The sequence below is a fragment of the Corvus hawaiiensis genome, chromosome 3 (assembly GCF_020740725.1).
Source record: "Corvus hawaiiensis isolate bCorHaw1 chromosome 3, bCorHaw1.pri.cur, whole genome shotgun sequence".
Classification (NCBI taxonomy): domain Eukaryota; kingdom Metazoa; phylum Chordata; class Aves; order Passeriformes; family Corvidae; genus Corvus; species Corvus hawaiiensis.
The window spans coordinates 120,054,741-120,078,493 of NC_063215.1; the positions used below are offsets into that span (position 1 = coordinate 120,054,741).

Consider the following 23,753-nt stretch of genomic DNA (forward strand, 5'->3'; position numbering starts at 1 on the left):
GATTTGTTTCTGTAAAAGCTCCTTTCCCGCTTTCCCCGTTCCCCTAGTGACACAACAAAATCAAAACATGCAGAAATTAGAAAGATTACACCATGCATTTCATCTCCACCATCTCAGTTAGGATATTGGATTGTAAAGACAAGGGGAATGAGGTCATGTGTCAATTGATCGAGGTCTGGTTCAGACTGGCGTTATTAGGTGGATTGGATTTTAGTTAAAGGAACTGAAAACCACCACAGTCACACAGCATCACACAGCTATTTACCCCCAAACAAAGACAGAACCAAGGCCTTGCCCATCACTTGCTTTGTTGGTCGCGTTGCCTGGCGCACTGGGATCGATAGCCTAGAGAGCAGCCGTGTTTCCAGCAGCTCTCACTGGTCAAGCTGGCGACGTCTTCAGGAGCCATTCATCCAAAAATCATTTAAATTGGAATCCTAATGGCTATAAGCTTTTGAAATGCAGCTTGGTCCCAGTTTTTTTTTCTTGTACCATTACTTTGACGTGTAGAGCCGTTGGTAGCAGCTCAGGAGTTACACAACCAGTGTGTAGTATTATTATTAGCAAGTTACTAAAGCTCAGTGCTGCTAATGCTCTAGTAGATTACAAACATTCTGGACTGGTTTTATGCAGACAAGCAGGTTTTTGTGAATGGCACAATAATTAGACATTCCCACTTCTGCACATGGCCTGGACAAATCAAAAGCAGCCGAATTATTATGCAACAAACTCAATTTTGCCACCTTTTGCTAGAAATTCTTATACCTGCCCAATATCCATTATTGTGCCTCACACCTTGTACCTCACCATTGGCCTAGGAAGATCTGAGTGTTAGCTTGCTCTGAACATGGGAAGGATTGGTTAACTGCCTTTAGCAACCTAAACCTCCAGAGTACAGACACTACACCCTCAAACAGGGAGAGAATCACAGTTCACATTGCACTTCAGTCAGATCTGGTTTACCCTGTCCCTACAAACACATAGCCTTACGCTGCTCCTTCACAATTAGGATCAATCTAAGCCATCAACCCTCACTACTTGTATCCAAATCTCAAAGTAGAACAAAAATATTGCATTAAAGAGGGGGAGAGGATAAATAGATGAGGCTGAAGATTATGCAAACACTGCCAAAACACAGGTAGTGGAATGAACAACCCCTGAGTCACCATTCATCACCCATGTCAACCACCCATGGCCAACAGATCCCTTCAAGAACAAGGAGAGCCCTTTGCACACCTTTCTGTCCTGTGACAGCTCCTGAACCTGGAACTCTGCTTTGCCACTGGCTGGAGCCCTGTCTGAGGGACCTGAAACCTCTGAGCAGCACTGAGGAATCACACAGCCCACAGGAACTTGTCTCCACAACTTAAATTCCCCACATGCACCTGGCCCCTGCCCTGACACAGAAAGCAGCACATTTGCTGGAATGCTACCAGCCAGAGGTGAAAATAGGGCTGATTTGGGGGTACCTAGAGCCCCTAATCTGAGGTAAACCAGACCAGTTTCAAACTAGCAGCCACTGCACAGCTACTCAATGTGTTTTATGGGAAATAATATAGAATTCAGTGCTGCAATCTGCAACCCTATGGCTTTGAACAGTAACTGCTAACTTCAATCACACCACCAGACCTGCACCATCTACATCAAATTCTACTGGTTGTAAAAGGCCTATGAAAAGCTTTTCTGATGCTCTTTCAGGTTTTATTTCCTTTCACGTGTTATCTACAATTAACAGAAAACAAGCAAAATAAATCATGAACAGCTCTGCAAAGGACGTGTCATGAAAACGGAGAAAAAACAGGAGCTGAACACACTTCAATGGAAACATGCATGGGGCATGCGGCGACAACGCCACGGAGGACAAACAGCAACAGCAAACTCCTGTTACAACACAAGGTCTCGTGTACATGATACGGTTCTCTCAGTGGTGCCTGAGGGGTTAGTTGGAAGTGCTTTAGTGGCAACAGGCTACTCTGGAAATCTTTAAAGCAGGACTGAGACATGCAACAAGACAGGTGGTGACAATGACAGAGGCGCCCCTTTGGATTTCACAGTGCTTGAAGCAGCATCTGCTCAGTTCATCGACTCAAGGCTCTGCCCCACAGCTGAAGAACCAGATGATTTGCCTGGTTCAGATGCCAACCTCTAGGCTGTTCTAGCAAAAGGACCTTCCTAACACCTTTAGCCAGATGCACAGGCTGCAATAAATAGGTGAAATCCTACTCTTCTAGTGCCTGTAATGATGACCTTAATCAATGACTTACTTTTTCTTCATCGTCATAAAAGTGGAATTTTTATGTAAGTGTACTAATAAAAATAAAAAAAGTCTCTCTGTAAATTCCTCTATAGACTACTTTTTCACCAGAATACATGTGAAGGCTCTGCAGATGGTAGAGTCTGAAGCTACAGCTATCCTGACCTGAGAACTGGCACACTTTCGAGGCACATGGCAGCCACCAGAGCATCCCCATAAATTCATATGGAATTTTAAAAAGCATTAAGAAGCTATATGTTGTTATCCTGACAAAAGAAAAAAAAAACAAAAAAACATGCATCATGAAGTGGAAAGACAAAAGTACAGTTACTGAAGCACATCCTTTCAATCACCGCTCTCAGTTCACAAGCTCAGCCCACACAGAACAATTCAGCTGCACTGCTCAGCCAGTTGTCAGAAGCCAAAATTCTGACCAACAGCAGCACACCTTGTGCCTCACAGCAGAACTGACACAGCTCTGTACACCCGAGATATTGCAACACAGGACTCAACAAACTGAGCTCGAAAGTTCTCATGGAAGACTAAAGTGCAGATAGCAAAGATGAACATGGAAATGCATTATGTAGCATGGCAATAAAATAAAATTTCAAAAGAAGCAAACGTGATGTATAAGGCTGTGCTAACCAACAAGGCGATGATCTGGGACGTGCTTGAAGATCACCTCACATTCCCTGCCTCAACTGTACGGAATTTATAAACACTAGAATGTACAACAGCTCGCTCCAAATGCTAAAGAAGAACCAAAAGGTTTTATTTCCAGAAAGAGAAAGGTAGAACTGCCATGTACTGTGGCACATTGGCAGAGTCTGTGTGCAGATTCAGACCTAACTGGGATGGGCTTCTTAAAGCCAAACTTGTGCTGAAAGACATCTCCTGCTAGAGCCCTCGGCTAGGACCCATGTTTGATCTGCAGCACTGTAAGAGCCCTGATATCCATGGGTCCCAGCCTGCCAGGAGCCTTTCCTGCACTGAATGTGACCCCAGAGAGCCAGGTTCCGTAACTAAGAGAAGTGTCCTTTCGCTCAAAGCATTAACTGCAACAAGGAGGCTCTGCAGGAAGGGGATGGGGACGGGAGCCAGATTCAGCTCCTGTGTTGCATTAACTCCAGAGACATTTACTGGCACTGTCACGGCTGCACGTGAGGATTCTTGGCATGCACCCTGACTCCACTGGGACACCCCCTATCAAGAAGGAGCAAGTAAGGCATGGAGCATTCAGCCTGCACCTATGTAAAATAAAGAGCTGGGATCTTAGACAATGTATTTTATTTAGTTTTTAAAGGAAAGTATCACAACCTTTCCCCAAGAGGCTACACCCTACTCCTGTCTCTCTGGTGCCCAGAAATCAAATTGCTGTAGTGCCAACTGGACAGGACTGAGGCCAAGGGGGCCCCAACACAGCAAGATCACAGCTCTGCATGAGGTCTAAACCCCCAGATAAATCTAGATACTGGTTTTGAATGGTTTATTTCATGTTTATTTGTCTTTGCAGTCAATGAGTCCATTCTGCATGGAATGTTATACAAACTAACCTTAAGGCTTTTATTTGTCCAGTCACACTCCCCCCTCCCAGCCCTTCCTGCCCAGCTCACTCATGTGGATTATCTTTGGCCTGGTACATAACTCTTGCTAATGCAGCTGATTTAATAAAGTTGCCGTGCTGAGACCTGTTAGTATAACTCGATGCGTCATACCTGTCAGGTCCTAGTGCTCTTCTTCATTAGGATGTAATCTCATTACATCTCAATTACTCATATAAAGGACGCTTTCGCTGGAAAATCTTAATACTATTAGCAACATGAAAAACTCACAGTAAATAACATGAAATAAATGTGTCACCTTAAAGCAACTGAGTGTCAGTGGGGAGATTCAAATAAACAAAGATTAAAGTGAAGCAAATATATGTCCAAGGGGCTGCTAATTAAATAAAAGTCAACTGATGGGAAGGAAGAGAAAAGCAGCAGGGAAATCTGAAGCCAGAAGATTAAACCAGTACCAGTAAACCATACTGAAAAAAGGTTTCTTTTGCTGCAAGTGATTCTGTGGGTCACAGTCCAGACCACGAGCGGTCATTGGCTGTCCGTCTGCTAATAAAGTTTTTGTAGTTTTGGTAGGTTTGGGAGCGGTAACTAACCCGTGGAGATTCCTGGTCTGAGGGCAAACCGTTTTGGGAAACCTGTTCTCCTTTTGTCCCATCCCTGTTGGAGAGAGGAAAAAGAAAAGAAACTGTGTAAGGTTCTTGGAAGTCACCCATCTTGTTCAACAAAATGAGATTTTCTTACTGAATATTAATTTAAGAAATTTAAGCATGTTCCTAAAATCCTCAGGCCCAACTGAATAAACCCAGTGTGAAGTGAGATTTAACCAGGCTTTACTGACGGTTACCCTACAAATAAACCTCCTCCTATCACATAAGCAATTTCATAAATGTCAGTGTTCCATGGACACAGCTTAAAATCTGTAACTGATGCTCATCAAAGACAAAAGCAAAGATTGTTCAGAAACTGCAATTCATGGCCCAGGGGATGTAAAACCAGCATTCCTATTTTTGGGCCAGGGCTGCCTCAGCAGTGACAACTGGAAAATGGGAACTTAACAGGGAATTCAGGGGTTTGGGAGGGGTCCTGTCCCTATAAACCACCAAGTCTTCTAACAAGGGTCCTGTTACAAACCCATACAACCTCCTCTCCTTTTACAGACCACTGTCAGCCCAAGGGTTCCTCGAGGGAAGTGCAGAGCCCGGCTCACCATTGCTGCTGGGAGTCTCCATCCTCTTCAGCCTTGGTCTCTGGAGTGGGCGGCTGCCTCTTCCGCTCCTCCTCTTCTTGCTGCCGACGGACTTCCAGCAGTTCCAGCTGGGAGAGGAAACATTTTTTATTTAAAAACACTGCTCATTTTTCATGGGGTGTTCTAGAAACTAACAATAACTCTGTATGTTTTTCTGAATCATTACTGAAATTAAAGTGAACGGGGATAAAATTGGAAGGCATCAGTCTTTAAAAGCATCATTCATGCCAAATTTGTGGCACTGAATTTGTCAGGGAGGGCATCAGCACCAGACCCTCTGACAGCAGCCCACCACTGGCCACGTCTATTTTCCAATTCATTCTATGAGAACAAAACCCAGACAAACAAGGAAACAGACCAAGTTATTAAAATATCCAAAAGCAACATCTTCTTGTGTGCTTGCCAAACACAGAATTAAAATGTTCCATGTCTGAATCCCTGAAATTACCCATCTCCATAAAACCAGCCTGATTTGTGAAGAAGCTGAGAAACTCCAGTTCCTTTTGTCTGCAGCTGTGACGCTCAGTCTGTGTGAAAACCCAGGCCACTTCAACTGTAGTGGCTAAAGCCAAATTGTTCTCCAAAGATGGTAAAATGCTCTCCAAGCATTAATGACTGACATCGCAGCTGTGTTTAAAATGGGGCTTGGGGTTCTTTTTGCTTACTGTGTCTTCCTAGGGGACAATACAGCCTTGCAGTGGACCAGTCACAAGACAACAAACATCATTATCACTGTCCCCTTCCCACCACTGTCATCTTTAACCAAAAAGAATTTAAAGTGTTTGGATCTGGGTCTCTTCACTCAGATTCACCCTTCCCTTTTAGGACGCAACCAGTACAGCAGAAGGCTGGAGCAAACTGCTCAGCTCTAAAATTTCCTTCTGGGTCATCATTCCCAGGCCCAAGACAGCTCCTGTTGACTCTTGAGGTCAATTATCATTTAAGCTTTTTCCTTGCAGGTTGCTGAGTTCAAATTAACCAGACAGGGTTTTTTAGTATGGCTGGAAACATGAAGCCTCAGGCTCTGGGTAGTTGGCTGAGGTCGACCAACAACAAACCAACAAATGGAGATCAGGCTCGTGATGCTGGCAGCTATTCCAAGCCATCAGCCAAGAGGAATGGCCAGGGAGGTTCCGCCACTCACCGTGGTCAGTCTTTCCAGCGCTGCAAACCTCTCGTCCCAGGTAGCTGCGGATTTCTCAAACGCTTCGTGCCGCTTGATTAATTTTTCCACCTCATCGACGCTCTGCCCTATTTCACGGCTGGACAGGTAGGGCTCCTGGCCCAGCAGCCAGGCCTCAGCCACGCTTGCATCTCTGGAGAACTGGTGCACCTCCAAAACTGAGCAAAGAGAGCACAGGAGTCAGTGCCATTAATGTCACAAAGAAGAGCATCATGGAGTCATCAGGCAGCTTTGGCATTTACTTAAACACAGCCCAGGGAACAAAGTACATGCACTTGGCTAAGTGTTCCCCTTAGCTAAGTTCAGTGAAACTGATCATTGAAAAGACAGAAACTTCTCCTGTTGGCTTTGTTTTAAGGAAAAATGCAGGATTCATTTTGCAAGTTTAATGTGTTATTTTTATTCTAATCTGCTGTAACCTACTAACTTCAGCAAAGAAGTTGGAATGTGACACCTGCAAAATACAGCAGAGCTACTGCACCGAGCTCCAAATTTGATCATATAGAGCAAGACCTTTGGTGCAGGTTTCTTAGTTTCAAATTCTCCATTATTTAACAACCAACAGGTGTGAACCTTGCAGCTATTCCAGCATAAACACACTTCCAAGCACTGTAACAGAAAAGTGAGGAGCTGCAGGGTTTTTTCAATGCCCAGAAAGGCACAAAGAAGAGAGTTAGATATGGCCCAGCCCAAAAGAAATCCAAGGGTGTCCTTACTCAGTCTCAGCCACTCCCATCTGTCTTCCCATTTGTCAATCATTTCTTTTCTCTTTTCGGTCAGCTGCAGGAGCTTTTCCTTGATCTGGATGGAGAGCAGAGAGCAGGGCTGTTACACAAGCACCAGGCAGCAGCTCCCCCCCACCCTGCACTGACAGACACTGCACGAGTTCCTCAGGAAGTGACTTCACCGTGCAAACAACAGCTGCTTTTCTCTTCCAAGTATAAATAAATGTGACATTTTCATTAAAATATCACATTTGCATAAGTATTCAGTGTCTGTGAAAAGCTACAGCACCCAGAGTATTTGATAAAAGGATGTAATGGGCAAACAAATGTAAATAGTACAATCAGGCACTGAATCTTCTGCCCTTTTACAGCAAATAATGCAAAATGTGCTGCTCAGGATTGTTGCAAAAGCTCTCCCCTTCCTGAGAGGGAAGTGCCTCTCAATGTTTGGTTATCCTCCCTTCCCCAAAGGGAGGCAGGAGAACCAAGGGCTAAGCCTCTATCCTCTGGCCTATACATATTGGATAATAAATCAAGGCTTTAAGCAGTTGGATATGCTTCTCTTAATATTCCTTGAATTTACTCCCTACACAACAAACATTTTCTTGCTCATTCTCCCAGAAGGCCTCTCCACAGCATTCCATTTTCTCTGTAGGAAGTTCAGGCTGTCTCACAGCTGCCTTTGCCCTTGCTCAAGGAAGACACCTTTCCATCCCAGAGCTATTCCCTACAGAATGGAGTGCAGCAGCTTCTTTGCACTTTTTGAGATGAAAAGGACACTTTAAATCTCGATGCCACCTCTGCTACCCACCATGAATTCCCAGAGTGAAGTTATACCCTGATTTCCCAGCAGCACATAAGTGCACCAGTCCCTGAGGTGACACTTGTCTTTGCTCCTCTGTGGGTGACACAGGGCAGGTTTCCCCCATGGAAAGAAGCCCCAGGAGCCCATGGCTGTATGCAGGGAGCACGGTACCTCCTCAGATGCGTAGTGTTTCCTGGCCAGCAGAGACTTGCCAAGCTCAATGCACGTAGTGAAGCTGTCATTTCGGGCATCAATTTCCGCTTTGATCCCCTGGTGATTGTTCATGAGGAGTTCCACGGATGAAACGTCCCTAAAATGACCAGAAACACAGATTTCAAGTTTAACAGCTGTTACATTTTCAAACTGACCCACAACTCAATGAGGAAAAATCGAATCCTAGATTGTCTTTGTAGTTCAGGAAGCCTTTCCTTAAGAACAGCACCACTCTGGCCTGAATCAGAGATCAAATAACCCCAGTGTGAGACCGAATCTCTTCGGCTACTATTTTCCAAGGCTATTATTCCAGCAGCCACCTACAAGCTGCTGCAGCAGCAGGCTCTGAAAGCCACTCTCAGTGATACTGAGCCCTACAGATGTTCCTCAGCCTTATCTTCTGATGGAGAAGAGATGCCTCACATTACCTTGGCTTTTCCTGGGCTTCTATCTGCCGGATAACGTCTTCCATCCAGAGCATGAGATCCCGAACCATGCTGAAGAAGCGGAATTTGTCTCCTGTGTCCACCAGCCTCACCCGGCGGCCCTCACAGGCATCCAGCAGTGCCTTCCATGCCTCCAGGACCTCGTTTTCCCTCTTCTGGATGTCATCGGCCTTGTCCCCAGCGTAGGCAGCCTGGAGGCGCGCTGCATCCTCCTGCAGCTGTCGCACCTGTGGTGGTTTGGGAGACACAAAGCCATCAGTGGGTTTGTGACTCCTGAGTCACAGATACAGGGACACTTATCTGCTAATTCATCACCTGAGGGGCTTTCTAAAGTCACTGCAAATGCATTTGGTCTGTTGACAGTAGAAAGGTCTGTGCTGTTATTAAGCCAGCATTATCCCTCAGAGAACACTGTAGGGTCAAGGGACCCCCAAAATAGCAAAGATTTGCCACTGCCTGAACTCGCTGCAAGACATGGTGCCAAAACAAGCTGACTGTTACATGTCAGGGCAAATGGGGACCATTTTCATCATCAAACTCCCTTCCTCTCACACAAGTGACAATGGCACTTGGGAACTCTGTATCCAAACCACTACTCCAGCTGACAGAGGTCATTTTTCAAAAACGTAGATAATGACTTCACAGAGAAGAAAATTTGGAAATGTTAAGAACCTTCTACTATTAGAAATCTTTTCCTTTCAAACACTGTCTTGGGATGGCAAATGCTAATTCCTGACTGTTTTCCATATTTTTCAAGCCAGGAAACATTCCAATAGCTCTTGTCTAATTATGTTTTTAGCATCAAATCAAACAGCCTTCTAGCTACAGGCACAGAGACCATGCCTCTCTCATAATGATCTATCTCAGTGCTCTGGCTGCTTCACCCAGAAATTATCCTAAGTGCTTTTCCCACAGCTCTGTACTGTGATTACATATTCCTTCATTTAGGTCTTGATTATAATTACCTTTTTGAGAGACTGGGATTGATGTTTTGTGAATGTCTCCCATTTTCTGTATAAAATCTACAGCTTCTGAAAGTAAAACACCTGGAAAAGCAAATGCTTGCTCTATCTCCTTTGTTTTAGTGTAAATTGCTACATAACTGAGAATTGGCTGGCAGCTGGGCCATAAAAGCTCTTTCCTGACCTACTGGGATAAATACAGTCAGTTGTAAATTCCCCCATTCCTTAAGGAACTTGCTCCCTTCCCAAATTCTCCTTGTGGCAGCTGAATGTTGTATTTTGATTTAGAATCCCCCCTGTGCTGTATGAGCAGCTGCCACCTTCTACTTGACACACCTTGGCTTCAAAAGATTCAGAATTAGATCAAGTTTGGATGCTTTTAAAAATCTTAGCCTGAACTGTGGATTTTAAATCTCTTTTGCTCTTAGGAAGCACCAAGAAAGGCCATATTCAATTCAGAATGCCCAGGTTCATAACCAAGTCAGAAAGCCTCTGTGTGGGTCTTTGCCTCTCAGAAAGGAAAAATAAACAGTACCTGGCACAAAGGGTTTGACCAGGGCTTTTTGTTGTTTTTAAAACCCAAAAAAACCCAAACTGACCAACGAAAATAAAACCAAACCTCAAAAAGCCAACCAGGCTTATACATTCCTTCATATTTTGTACTTTAAATCAATACAGAAGCTCTCTGCCTTTCTCATTTCTTCTTCAGCAAAGGACAGGAAATGGAATAACATCCAACAATTGCCAACATGGTCAGAAGCCCGTGTACTTACAGATTGCTACTTTAGATAATCAACTGAATGCAATGGTAGAGCAGCAGACAGACAGATAAGAAAAGGATGCAGGTGAGGTTATTCCCACAGCACAACACGTGGGAAGCAGCTGGCAGCACTCTGTCTCCCAGCCACGGAGCAGCCAAAGGCAGCAGCAAACTCTGCAGCTCAGGCTCCCACACCCACAGTTCACCTGCCACACACCTGGGTGCCCAGGGCCTGGATATCGTGCTCAAATGTCGTGTGCATTCTCTGTAGTGTTTCCACTGTGTTTTGGTCTCTACCAAGCTCCTCGGGCAGTTTCTTATGTTTGTCTTGGATACGTCCTAAGACCTCCTTGGCATCGTGGTAAAATTTGTGCAGTTCATAAGAGGCTGCAAGGATCTGTGTTCTCGTGTCAATGAGCTCCAGGAGATCTGCCCAGGCCTCATTGAGTCCGTCCTTCCACTCGGCGATCGTGGCAGCGTCCGAATGGCCGGAGTTGATGAGTTCATCCGCCATGTGGTTGACAGTATCCACCCGCTCCTGCCCGATGTTCCCGGTGTCCCGGGCGAATTCCCGGAACCGCTCCTGCAGCATCTGGAGGGCACAGAAAGAGCCTCATGCAGCGCTGTGACTACAGAGAGACCTGAGCGAGCCCAGCCACCCTCTGTGAGCAGCACCCAGAGAGGGCTTCCCCAAGGACTCACTGTGACGTGTTCGTAGTCCTGGCCCAGCTCGTGGGACCCTGCCACCACCTCCCTCTCGGCGATCCACTGCTCCAGGTCGTCCACCTCGCGGTTGAGCTGGAACAGCCGGTGCCTCTCGTCCAGCTTGCCCCTCCTCTCCTCAGCGAGGTCCTTCAGGCCCGCATAGAGCTTGTCCACCTTGGACTGGCGCATGCTGATGCGCTCGCTGGAAAACCAAACAGCACTGAGTCTGCACTGCCTTTGCAAGCAAAACCAAATGGGAAAAACTGCAAGGAATAAAAGTCATTCGGGGCATTTAATCCACAGAACGCACGTCTGCTGCAGGCAGGAATTCAACTTGGACACGCTGGGCAGATCCTCTGCTGGCAGAGGTGACAGCAATAGCTGGGAAACTTGTCTGTCCTGTACTGTAACCCCCTGGCTTTAGAGAGGGGAGCTGGAATCCAGCTCTCCATTTGTCTGGCCACAGATCACACCAGAGTCTTCTCCCAAAGCTACAGGCAGGATCTGAGCTGCTGAGCCAGGGAGCAGTTCCTTTTCAGTCAAACTCTGCTTCAGAGTTCAGCAGTACTCATGGGTTTCTTACCCCCTAAAGCTCAGCATTTGCACAAGGGATGAATATTTCTACTTGCTGTATCTTTTGCCTCTATTTTGTCTGAGCCATACAGTGCTGTCAAAGTGCCTTCCCTCTGCCTTGTAAAGCTGATGATGTTATTCCGGTACTCAGACAGCTCAGCCAGGAAATCTGCTCTCATCAGAAGCAATCATGACCACAAGAGAGTGCTTTAGAGTTAAATAACAACCTTCCACTGGAGGCAGAGTGTGTCTGTCCTAGGCCAGTGCCACCTTCCAGCCTGTGCAGGCTGAGCAGTTAAATACATCAGCCTCAGAGTGGAATCAGCCTTCCAGCTGAAGCCAGTGGAGAATTGTGTCTGCTGAGCTGCAGCTCTTACAGCAAAATGTTTCTTAAGCTTCCTAAATTGTCCCCCAGGGAAAGCCATTTATGAAAGATGAGCTAAATTTGCCAAAAGTAAGATGTTAATGTGCCCATGTTTAAAGCATCTGATTCCAGGTTCTGCTTCTGCTGGAACCTCAAAGAGAAGAGGCAGATCTTGGGGAGCACTGCAGAAGGATTAACAACTGTGACCTTCTGTGCTGGACGTAAAAGTTGGTTGGAGGAGCAGATCTGGACCGTGTCCCTGAGGACTGCCCCACCTCTGTGAGGTTCAGCAGTGCTGGCAGACCTGACACTGCAGCCTGCACAGGGGACACAACAGACAGGTACTCCAGGTGTCCAGAACCACCAGAAATCAGCAGCTGCACATACTGACCCTGTCTCTGGCCAAATCAGGGTGGTCCAACACACACCCTGAATTGAGTGAGGCTGAGCTCCTCTCCTCTGTACGAGCTTCTGAGCTACTTACTCTTTGCTGTGGTCTTTGTGTGTCAGAACCACCCAAGGAAGGGACTGAATTGATAAAACAACTCATGATCCAATTAAAAATGGCAGTTAATACCTTTCTGGGTGATTATCTGCCACCAAAGTTCTGCTGGTCTTTGAAAGCTGGTGCACAGTTTCAGCATAATCTTCTACAGCTTGTTCCAAAATCTGGTGTTTCTTCAGCATGGACACTGCACTCTGTTCATCCTGCAAGGGTGACAGAAAATGATAGGAAGAATTATAAGGAGCTGCTCCCAAGTACAGCCTGAAGACAAGCCCTTCTGCCAGCGGTATAGAACAGTTGATGTCACAGCAAATGGTACCCCCAAAAAGCAAAATAATGAGTGAAAGAGATAATGCATCAACCCCTCTGGGGTACAGAACAAAATTACATCAGCTGGGCATTGAGCATGTCGAGTTTCCTCTTCTATGAAGCTTTTTGTGTGTTTCCACAACACTGGTGCAGGGCTCAGAAACATGGAACAGATTAAGACACACCACTTGTCAGGTATCTCAACAACAGCATGGGGCAAAGAAAAGAAATCCTACACAGCCCATGCCAATGGATTCTCCACCAAAGTACCTGGAGAAGTTCCAATCAAAACTTTTTATGCACTGCTATAGCTAAGAAAAACAGCCCCCACTCTCAGTGCTAACTGATACTGTCCGTAAATCTTTTCAATACAGTATTTTGCACAGTGAGCTATTTGCAATAGACAAAAAAGAAAACGAGCCATTTTTAACTGGAGACTGAATTGAGAACCTTTGGAATGTGTTCTCCTGATACAAAGCTGTGCTTTATTTTCTCAGGGCAGTGAACATGGTGCATTTATGTTGATAACAAACAAGCTCCAGCACTAACATCTCCTTGGAAAACAGGAGTTTACTTTCTCTTTGGTATGGTCTGAAGCTGGGATTCAAAGCTGATGGTCACTGGGAGTCAAGGCTGGTGACAGTGGTAGCAGCTGACTGACTGTCAGGCCCTGTTTCACAGCCAGGTGAATTGTGCTGTCATTCAAAACTAACAGAAAACTGGACCTAACTGGACCGCACTGGCAATCCTAACCTTGCAGTGAAGGCAGGCACAGAGTTGCCCTCTGCAGTGTGAGGATGCTTAACTGGCTCCACACAGCACAGCCTATCCTGCACACTATCAGCGATGTCAGAACAGATAGCAGCCATGATCACTTGAGGCTTCACCAGGAAGTTAAATTTATGTTACCATTCCATAGTGCCACATTAAACTATGTCACCTGCCTCCCTCCAGCAAAGCAATTAAGCCCACAGCAGTGTCACTGTGGAGCTGCTCACCTTGGCTTTCTCTTCTGACATCATGTAGAGCTCCTGCTCACTCATCCAGGCCTCAGCCTCGGCTGCATCAAAGTAATACTGCTGAGCCCTGTGAGACTCCTCCAGGCGCTTGTGGCGCTTCTCCGTCTCCTCGATGAGGAGGTTCCACAGCTGCTTCAAGTCTGCAAGTCTCTGCTGAATGACTTCAGCATTGGGGCTGCTCTCTGTGATAATGTTCTGACTCCTCTCGAAGATGTCATCGATACGAGGCTGGTGGCCCTGGATTTCTTTCTGAAGGGTCTACATGGGAGAAAATTGACTGATGAGACAATGCACAAATGAATAGGAAATGCAAGTCAGGGGTCTTAATTCCAGAGGGGCAGCCAAACACATGCCATGAGCTCATGTGGGCAACCTGGCGCTGTGCCACCACCTGTGGTCACACCACAGCACCCACTGTTTTAGCCCAAACCTTTCCTTGCCGAATTAGTCAGCACTAAGGAGAAATAGCAGATATGGAGCTCTAACAGCACCTACTTACCTGATTTTTCTTTATTAGTAGCTGCACAGTCTGGAGGTTGTGTCCATGATCAGTAGATGTAGCTATGGGCATCCTCTCTCCAACCCACAACTGAAAGAGAGAGAACACATGATTTCAACCAACTCCAGATACAGTTGGGGCAGCAGAGAGAGGCTGGTGCACACAAGCTGCAGAAAGCAGCAGTATTCCAAAACTGTCCTACTGGTGCGGGAGCGGGATTTCTTTAATACTCACAATTTCATCTTCCACATCCCGGTTGAACTGGTGGATCTCTTTGGAGGCCAGCAGGTTGGCCTTTCTCTCATTCAAAGGCTCTAGCAGCTCCAAGAATTTCTTTTCTACAGTAAGGCGTTTGCCATCGACTTCATCTGTGCTCTTGCCCTCTTGGCTCAAAGCCCTTGCCTGGCTTTGCAGCTCCTCTATCTCCTTCTTACGGACATCCATTTGATTCTCCAGCATCTAAACAGAAACATGGCAAAAAGGTCCTGAAAACTTGAGATGAAAGTTGTTGATATGATTAGGGCACATCAACAGCTTCCTCAGAAGGGAGAACAGATGCTGGTCACTGAGGATTTACCGTGTTAATAATTAGTGTCTGATTTGTTGCTGCATATATTTCTTCTTCTTCTTAAAGATACATGAAAGAATAGGAAGAAAGAAAAGCAATTCTTTCTTTCCAAAACTGAAAGCCTGCCCTGCCTGTTCCTTTGAGTGCAGGTATCTGCTGTCTGCCCACTGCACCCCATGCTCTGTTTACCTGCTGCTTCTTCAACAGGATGTTGACACTGGTGAGATCTTTTCCGTAGTCATCTGACTGGATTTGGCTCTCCAAACCATTCAGCCACTTATCCAGGTCTGCACAGCTCTGGGTAAAAAGCTCTGCCTTGTTTGCATCAAAGAGACGCTGAGCCTTGGTCTGGGTGGTGGATTCAAGCTCGTCCCACATTTGGTGGAGACCCGTCAGCTTCTCCTTCACCACGGCCTCGGTCTCTGGTTTCTCTGCAATGAGCTGCATTCCCTCCTGCAAAGCAAAGAGCAACCAAATGGTACCTCCTCGGGAGCACTCACAGCCCGTTAGGGCAATTATCCTGATTAATAAGCACTCAGGATTCCTCATCTGCTGACAGCATCAACCACTCATTTTCTATCTCCAATTATCCAGTGACTCCTTCCAGAAAATCAGCTCCCAGGTCCCTCTGCTGCCTGGAAGACGGGTTTTTAGCAATGGGAAGGTCAAGCAATGCTTCCTTTCTCTTCTCCATTCCACACGTTCCCTGAAGGGAGCTCCTGGGGCTATGGCTCCGGCACGATGGAGCAGGGAGCTGGAGCTGCACACACTGAGTCTCCTGAGGCCCCAGCTTCTGGGGGCCACATCACCAGAGAACCATGAACACCCAGCATAATGCTGGGAGAGTTTGGGAAATATTGTCTTTATTCTAATTATCCTTCTATCTCTGCACCCGGGTGCAGATGGGAATGCTGCCCCCAACCCAGCACATTCCATATGAATGTTAATCCAGGGACTGTCACAACTCTGTACACAACCCTGGTCCTTTGCTGCAATCTGATTTTCCAGAGGCAAAGGAGGAGGATTATTAGCATCACTAAAAAGGAACTTCCAGTACTAAGAGCAGCCTTCTAATTACACCATTAAAGGGTACTGCTATTTGCAGATCACAGAAAAGCCTCTAATGGGATATGGAGTGCCAAAGTGGGAGAGGAAATGAGCAATTAAGCTAACTTACACTGAACAGAAACCCACTGTCAGAGCTAAAGAGGAGACTCCTCAGTGCTCCAGAGCTGCACAGGAGAAATAGGGGGGGAAGCACAGCTCACCACAGCGTATTAAGGCTTCAAAGTAACTTGATACAGAGCTGTGAATCTTAATTAATCACAAAACTGGATGTTCTTTACCTCATGCCCTAATTTTGCATGGGGAAAGGCAACTTGGTTATAGTCCTAAATGAATGAACACCAGCTTAGCAGCACAGGAGAATAAACTCAGCTATTCCCTATATTCCGTTATTTCCCGGGAAGTGCCTCTACTTCACTGGCTCCAATCCCGACATTTGCCCCACTTACCCTTCGGGTATGAAATTTAGGCTATGCCTTCCTTCTGAAAGACTAGACAAAACCAAACTGGCACCTCAGCCAATGTCTGAGTGAATGTCTTGGATAAAAGCCTTTTAACATCAGTGAGGAATAAAATGGGTTGGATGGAGATACAGTGCACCAGAAATCTCCTTTAGCCTCAGCTGTGGGATGATTTAAGGACCAGTTCTGCAGAGCAGCAGATCCCATCTTGGTGCACAACCACCCTGGACAAAGATAAGGGCATTTTTTGAATGTTCTTCACTTACCTTTTCAATCTTCTCCAGCCACTCTTTGTTGGATGCAAGCTCTGCCATGAATGCCTGATGCTTCAGCCACTTGCTGTGCAGGTTCCTTGCCTCATCATAGGACATATCCTGGGCTGTGAGCATCTTCTCATTGATCCAGAGGGAGAGCTGGAAAGGAAAATACATGGGGGTGTGAGGAAACATTTCTAGTGTGAAATAATGCAAAATGCCTCCAGATCAAGGGTAAAGAGAGGCCTCTACAGAAGAGTTGTGTGAGACTCAGAGACTGCTCTTACTCAGGGTTCAGTCAAGGATTTGCCTCTTTAACAGTTCAATTCAAGCATCCATCTCCAATACATAAATAAGACATGATTCAAGCAGAAAGGAATCACCTCTGTGATAAGCAAAATCAAACACACAGGTCTCACCCACTTCAACAGCAAGAGAAAGGCATCACAGGGACACCTGTCCTACTTATTGGCCAGATGGTTTTGTAGAGATTGGTAGAGATGGTTTTGTACCATTAACTCACAGCACATTTGTACCTTTTCCCCTCAGCCTTTTCTCTGTATATGATTACATAAGTATTTTGTTTATTTGTCCAGTCTCCAAGAGTGTTTTGGTGTTGGAGACTTTCCTTTTCCCATTATATAAAATCCAAGACTGTTTTCTTTCTGATTTTCAGCAAATGCAAAGGCACTGGGGACAATTTTCATAGCACTACTAGAGAAAACCAATACTTTAAGAGACAGTTGATTTGCCAAGGGCAAATGGAATGTGAAAATGATCCTAGCAGCCAACATCACATTTCCTCCTAGGGTGAGTCTGAGTGCCTCATCTATCCCTGAGGTGTGGATAAAAACCACATTCACATGAATGTTTATAGAATTTGAAAAGGTTCATTTTTTGCATAGAGTGGAAAATGTCAAAACAAATCTTAGTTTGGTTTCTAGAACAGCACTTGGGTGAGCAAGCAGCCCAAAAAGGGGAGGAGCAGAGGCCTCTGCTGTGTGCTCAGGACACAGGGCAACAAATTCCATTGAGCACTCATGGACCTCTTTTCAATTGCTCTTTAAAATTTCAATTGTCCCTTAAATGCACCCTTCCACAAAAAGGGAAAACTTAGAGCAAACAGAGAAACTCCTCATTGGATCTTCCCATCAAGTCTAAACAGAAAAATGCTCATGTTGGTGAAGAGCTTTGTAGGCAGAAGTTTACATCAGAACAGGCTACTGTGCTGCTGAACAGTCAAAGGCTACATGGGGATTAGGATATAACCCAGAATTAGTGGTTTTACTCCTGCCTTTCTGGGGAGGAGACAGCTGCTCTGCTCTGCAAATTGCACTGCTTGGCTTTCACTGTTTGCTTTTACTCAGCCACAGCATTAAGGCTTCTGGGGATTTAAAAGTGCTTCCCAAGGAGAGGCTGGATCATTCCTGTTACCAGCTGGGGGGAGGCAAGACAGGGACAACATGTGTCTCACAGGCAGGGCCTGTCAGGATAAACCCCTTGGAGCACAGAAAAGCAGAGAAAGTATTTAAGGGCTCACTGCTAAAATCTGGGGTTTGCAACCACTACAGGCACTAAAAACCAGTACCTTGAGTGTTAAAAGTAGATTTTCAGAAAACATTTCCCTAAACTGCCTCAGAATGACACTTAAGAGTATTTATTTCTCCAGAAGTTGTTAAGGCCAGGAGAGGATGAGGCTTCCTCCCATCCTTTGCACCTGTACACAAGATCCTGCTCCCACTCCTGGCTCCCATTCGGCAGTGCCAACCCGGCATGAAGGAAGGGAAATGCAGAGACAGCAGCAAGGCAAAGGGAGAGGGCTCCGAGTGCTGCTGCACTTCCCAGACTGTGCCAGGAGCCAAGCTGACACAGCCCATCCTGCAGGGAGGCTCACATGGCAAATCCTGCCAGCACACTCCAGGAGAGAAACTTTGGAGTGCAGAGTCTTGCCAAGAGCTTTCACCATGTCCCTGGAGAAATGAGCCCAGACAGTGCTGGGACTTCCAAGCACTCAGAGAGAAGGTCAGCTGTAAACTCCTTAAAGGTGAGCTGAGAAAGAGCAGGAAGTCAAAGAAAACTAAATTTTAACATTTATCACATCTCATCCACTCAGGATTTTTTGCTGTCACTGTTTCATTCACTCAGCAAATTTATTTAACACATTCATATTGATGAGTGGAAGAAATAGCCAGAAAAGCAGCGCCCCAGGACTAACCCGTGACAGTGTTTCTGACTCCTCACAACAACAAAATCTGCTGTTTTCCCTCACCTGTGACCCCGCAGGGAAGGTTTATCACTGCTGAGCTGCTGTGAGGAGCATTATCCTGCTGCTCCCCGGCTCTGCAGGAAGGAGCAAGGGGCAGGAGGCCACAAGCACAACACCACCTCAGCACAGGGTGACAGTGACAATGTGGCTGCCCTGGGGAGGGCAGGGCTGCAGACAACACTCTGCCTTTCCTCAAGTTACACACAGATGGGAAACTCTCCCTACGGCAGCAGCGGGCAGGAAGGCCAAAGGGTCACTGCCAGGTGAAATGGGGACTGGCTCAAAGCTGTTCCCTAACAATTCCCAACTTCACAGGCAGAGCTAAGGAAAAAGCCAAGGGGGAGGTGTTGCCTTGACTCCCTTCCACCCTGCAGGACCGTGCTGCTCCATCGCTGCTCCATCACAAACCCTCCAGGCCAACGGAGGTGTCAGCAGGCCCCACACTGATGTAAATTCTAAGTTTTCTCAGGAAGCAGCCCTTCAATTATCACCAAGGTTAATGTGCTCTCCAAGAGGATTGGAGGAATCCCTGACATTTGGGTAATTGTAAGTTTGTCTTTGAACCATGTGGTCGAGACATCCATGTTTTAGTGTCTGGAGAGAAACAAGGGAGAGGAAAGGCATTCAGGCAGCCAACACTAGAGCTTTTATGCTTTCCTATTTCTTCCAGTGATATAGGAGAAAAAATAGCTCCTAAGGAACGCACCCACACTGACACTGAGGCCAGGAGAGCCCCGAGAGCCAGGGGATCTTTGTACCAGAGCAGTCACAGAGGAAGGAAGAAGCTGCTGCTAATAACAGCAGAATTTTTGCTAATCTGTCATGTTTTAACTACTAAGGAAGGAGCATTTGAAGGGAAGCTCATAGACAGCTTATGCAATGCTGAGAAACAGATTGAATCCAGGCAACCAAGCAGCAAACACCACTTGCCCAGCTTATGATCAAAACCTCACAGGCAAAGCTCTTTATTATCTGCCAGTACTCCATGAAATAACCTGAAAATTACTTTATTAATTCCTTGTGCTAGGAACAAGACTATTCCAAACTTTCAAATGTTTTCTTCAGTGTAAACAGTCCATGTAAGTGATTAGAAAATCTGGAAAAATGTTCTCTTTTCAAATGTTATAATACTTAACAATTTTAAACACATGTAAACTATCAGGTAAATCACACATAAATGACCCAGCCTAATCTTGCTCCTTTTTTATTCTTAACCTCCTAGTCTTCTAATGTTTGCTAGACATCACTGAAATCCCTTGCACCAGGCCACATACATCTGTACAGCTGTAGACAAAACTCTTAGTAAGTGCACTGCTAATCCCACCACATTCCACACGGTCATAATTTATATCACAGCAAAAAATCTTCACTGCTTTCAACAGTTTTCTATGTCTTTAGCTTATATGACAAAAGAAAATTTGGCTCGTGGGAAAAGAGAAAAGAAACATTCTTTTTTGCAGCGGTATGGTCAGGGGTTTTTTTATGTTTATTCCACACTAAATACTACTGGATGACTGAGCATTTCAGTCCTCATAAAATGTGGAGTAAGAATGCTCTTCTGCAGGATGCAGCTTTCAGCAATAAAAGTGAAAGGGCATGATTTACCTCCTGGCAATCCTGAAGAAACTTTTGGAGATCCCTGTTATCTTTCAGTCTCATCAGAAGTTCACTGGCTGCTTCACGGTTCTTCCTATGTCTGGTCAGAAAAAAAACAATAGAGAAAGGAAATGAAATAGGCATTTCATGAAAAGCTGCCACTGTTGGTTTCTGGAGCCTCTTTGGACTACAGGTGCTGATAAGTTTGTGGTGTGTGTCCTTAGCTGCCTTTCAAAGGACATTTTGGAGTGTGTTATTTAATGGACTCCCTGAAGTTCAGCATCTCCTTGTTTTTGTGACCCGTTAAATACACAGAGAAAATTCTGAAGTCAGCAGGGCTTTACAACATGTTATGGACAGAATTTGGCCCACTCATTTCAAGCCCACAGGAGAGTTCAGGCTGTTTGCCAAAAACCATAAGAGAACTGCAAATTGCAACAATAAGATGATGTTGTGTGGCCCTTGCAGGGTGCACCTGCTGTAATGCTCTTTGTAAAACTCCTTCAGCACCTCCTTGTCCTGCACAAAGCTGAGCTGGGCCACAGAACCTTCCCAAGGCTGTGTTTAACCACGTGCAGTGCCCTGTGCGGTTCTGCACACAGAAGCTTTATGCACTTGGAACATATTTTTCAGAGTGTTTAAGAGCAGTCAGAAGAGAAGGAAAGGTTAATCCAGAAGCCCTAATTTGATTCATCACTGTTTGCCCCTTGAAGGATGAGTCATGCTGGCAGTCCCAAAGGTTGTGGTGGGTCCTTCAAATGGAATGGGGCTGATTCCCAAGGTACCTCTGGCCACGTTTTTAAAAATGCTTATTTGGAGTAGCTATCCCTCACCTTCCATCCTTTCATTATTTATGAGGCAATTTACAAGGAAGAGACAGAGTAAAGAAGACAATTTTTATTTACTGCTCATTGTGCTAGGCTTGTTCCTATTGCACTGTACAGGGGTTTAAAGTGAAATATTGCTGCCATTTGTAGTAAGATAAATATGGATTGAGAGTTGGAAATTATTTTAAAGGGTGGCAGTTTATAAGATGAGCTCAGCACATGCTGGCAAAAGCTAAATAAATCCATGTTAGTGGAGATCTCCAGAGACTCATGATACTCCAGAAGATCATAAATTACATTTTGATGACAACTGGATTATGACACCACTTTTCCTGATCTGCAGTAAGTTACCACAGCAAGCTCTCTGGCACCAATTTAGTGACTTCAGAAACATAAGAAATACTTGGAGATACAATTTCTATAAAAGCAAAAAGTCTGTAGGCAGAGGAATAGGAGAAAACCCTCTACAGGACAACAATTTGCTTCTCTTTGGCCTCAACAGCTGCCTTCAAATAACCAGGCAAGCAACATCTCTACAGGTGTAGTCAAGAAAATGATTTATAGATTGGATGGCACAGAAGACACATGGAACCATCAAAGCAAGAGCCTGGAGTCCAAGCCCAGGTGATCCTCAAGTTTTGACAGAGGTAACACAAAGGAAAAGACAAACCGTGCCTTAGGAAAAACCTCTCTAACGAAGCAAACATCCCCGGGTTTGATTCCACTCTTTCTTGGCTGGCTTTTATATGCCTGGGCAAACACACTACATTACTCAGGTTGTTAAAATGAAGCAAAGAACTCTCTGGGTGATTTTATCAGGCCAGTTTCAGAGATTTAAGGCTAGATTACATTACAGACTCATGTACTCTGGAGAGGACAGGAGTTATGCAGTTAAAAGCAGAACTTTCACAGCACTGGAATAGATTTAAGACTAAGTACAGAAGTTCTTCTGTTGAGAAAACCTGAATTTTAAAAAACTAATACAAATATCTCCCATGGAGTGTTGGAAATACTGACTTGAAGGACTTTGAAGGAAACCATGCGGGGATATCAAACAGATGATGCCATAATATAACAAATACGATCTTTGGTGCTTAGAGCTATGTAACTGTAAAAGGTGGCTTTGTTCAAGATGACCTGGAGTGAGACTTGACAGTGAGTTTTCTCTGAAGAACAGGGCTGAACTGTAACAAGGGAGAAGCATTTTGAGGATGGGCACTGCTCGAACAGACAGGAATTCCTGTGTTTTCATCACTGACTTTTTTTTATGGGAATAAAGGACTTTAAGAAGTTATTTAGTCTGTTCTCCTGCTCCAGACTGGCTGTACCTAAACATTATTAACTCCTTGTTCAAATATCCTTAAATCCTTTAAAAGAATTCACACTTAAGCTTGTCAATGACTGCTTCTTACTAATTTGCTAAAATAGTTTGTGGAAGAAGAATAGTTTGCTCTGCAGACTCCAGTTATTTAGAATGACTTCGGATTCTGTATCACACGTGACTTCCACCGTAAGTGTAAGATCTGTTCAGCACAAGGAGATGTCTGACGCAAATTAATCCAGAATTTGCCCAGTGTCCCCAAGCTGACTCCCAGCACCCCCTGAAAATGCTGACAGTGCTGAAAACTGACAAAACCACTTGTGGTTTAACTGTAAGCCTGTGGCTTTCAAAGCCTGTGCAGAAATAATAAATCTTACACGTGGTGTGAATGCAGCTCCCTGCTAGGAATCCTGAGATATATGAAAGGCAGTTTTAGCTTCTTTCATTGCTCCACAAAACGAGGCACTCTCCCTTCTGAATGGACAAGAACAAAACTTACTTCTGTTCTCTGTTGAGCAGAAGGTTGCACAAATACAAAAGTTGATGTAAAACAGGCTCAGATCACAACTTGTGCCAGATCTGCCACTGTCTTTAGACTAAATCTCCCTTGCAGAATTGGAGGCCATGTGCAAGTACACAGACTGGAGCAGTTCCCCAACACTTTTCCAAGAGAAAATGGAGGAGAAAATGCTCCAGAGCAGCAGAAGTCACCCAAGCAGAGACAGCTGCACAGGGAGAATAGCTTCTTCCCCAGCTGGAGAAGCTAGTTAGTGATAGCTGGATGCAAACCCACCTTCTCCTTTCCTCACCCTTACTCCATTGTCCTTATTCCCATTGACTCTTGCCTGTGAGCTGCTCTAAAAGGTTGTGCTGAAGTATTTCTTTCCTATTGCACTTTCCTCCCCCTTGTGCCATCCCGACTGAGATGGGAACCATTCCAGGGCAGAGCCTGTCTGCTACACCAGGGCCAGTGGGGTCTCCTCAGGAACAGCTCAAAAGCACAGCTCCAAAACCTACTCTGAACAATACCAGAAACTACAAAGAGCTCCCTATGGGAAGTACGGAGCCACTGCACATAGTTGCGCTTGTTTGTTTTGGTCCTTTGTTAGACATGCAGGTGGAGCTCAGCTGGGACAGCCACTTTTTGTGAAAGCAAAGAGGCTTCCTTTGCTACCCCTCCCAGTGCATGAAGCCCCAGGGCTTTGTTCTGGAGGCTTATCAGCCCCGCAGACTCAGGGAGCAATCACACAGATTTCCTGGATAGC

At 45.4% G+C, this 23,753-nt stretch overlaps 1 protein-coding gene across 5 annotated transcripts in view; it reads right to left on the minus strand.

Annotated features, from left to right (window-relative positions):
• Positions 1 to 23,753, minus strand: part of SPTBN1 (spectrin beta, non-erythrocytic 1) — a 116,739-nt gene that overhangs the window by 5,550 nt on the left and 87,436 nt on the right. For all 5 annotated transcript variants that reach the window (XM_048299147.1, XM_048299149.1, XM_048299146.1 and 2 more), the window contains 15 exons: positions 20,350 to 20,440; positions 16,491 to 16,637; positions 14,888 to 15,151; positions 14,365 to 14,589; positions 14,131 to 14,220; positions 13,611 to 13,889; positions 12,376 to 12,506; positions 10,859 to 11,063; positions 10,374 to 10,748; positions 8,417 to 8,661; positions 7,947 to 8,085; positions 6,962 to 7,046; positions 6,207 to 6,403; positions 5,024 to 5,130; positions 4,410 to 4,473 (listed from right to left, as the gene is read on the minus strand). In XM_048299147.1, coding sequence (XP_048155104.1) covers positions 4,410 to 4,473; positions 5,024 to 5,130; positions 6,207 to 6,403; positions 6,962 to 7,046; positions 7,947 to 8,085; positions 8,417 to 8,661; positions 10,374 to 10,748; positions 10,859 to 11,063; positions 12,376 to 12,506; positions 13,611 to 13,889; positions 14,131 to 14,220; positions 14,365 to 14,589; positions 14,888 to 15,151; positions 16,491 to 16,637; positions 20,350 to 20,440 — 2,644 coding nt within the window. The remainder of the gene's footprint in view (positions 1 to 4,409; positions 4,474 to 5,023; positions 5,131 to 6,206; positions 6,404 to 6,961; positions 7,047 to 7,946; positions 8,086 to 8,416; positions 8,662 to 10,373; positions 10,749 to 10,858; positions 11,064 to 12,375; positions 12,507 to 13,610; positions 13,890 to 14,130; positions 14,221 to 14,364; positions 14,590 to 14,887; positions 15,152 to 16,490; positions 16,638 to 20,349; positions 20,441 to 23,753) is intronic.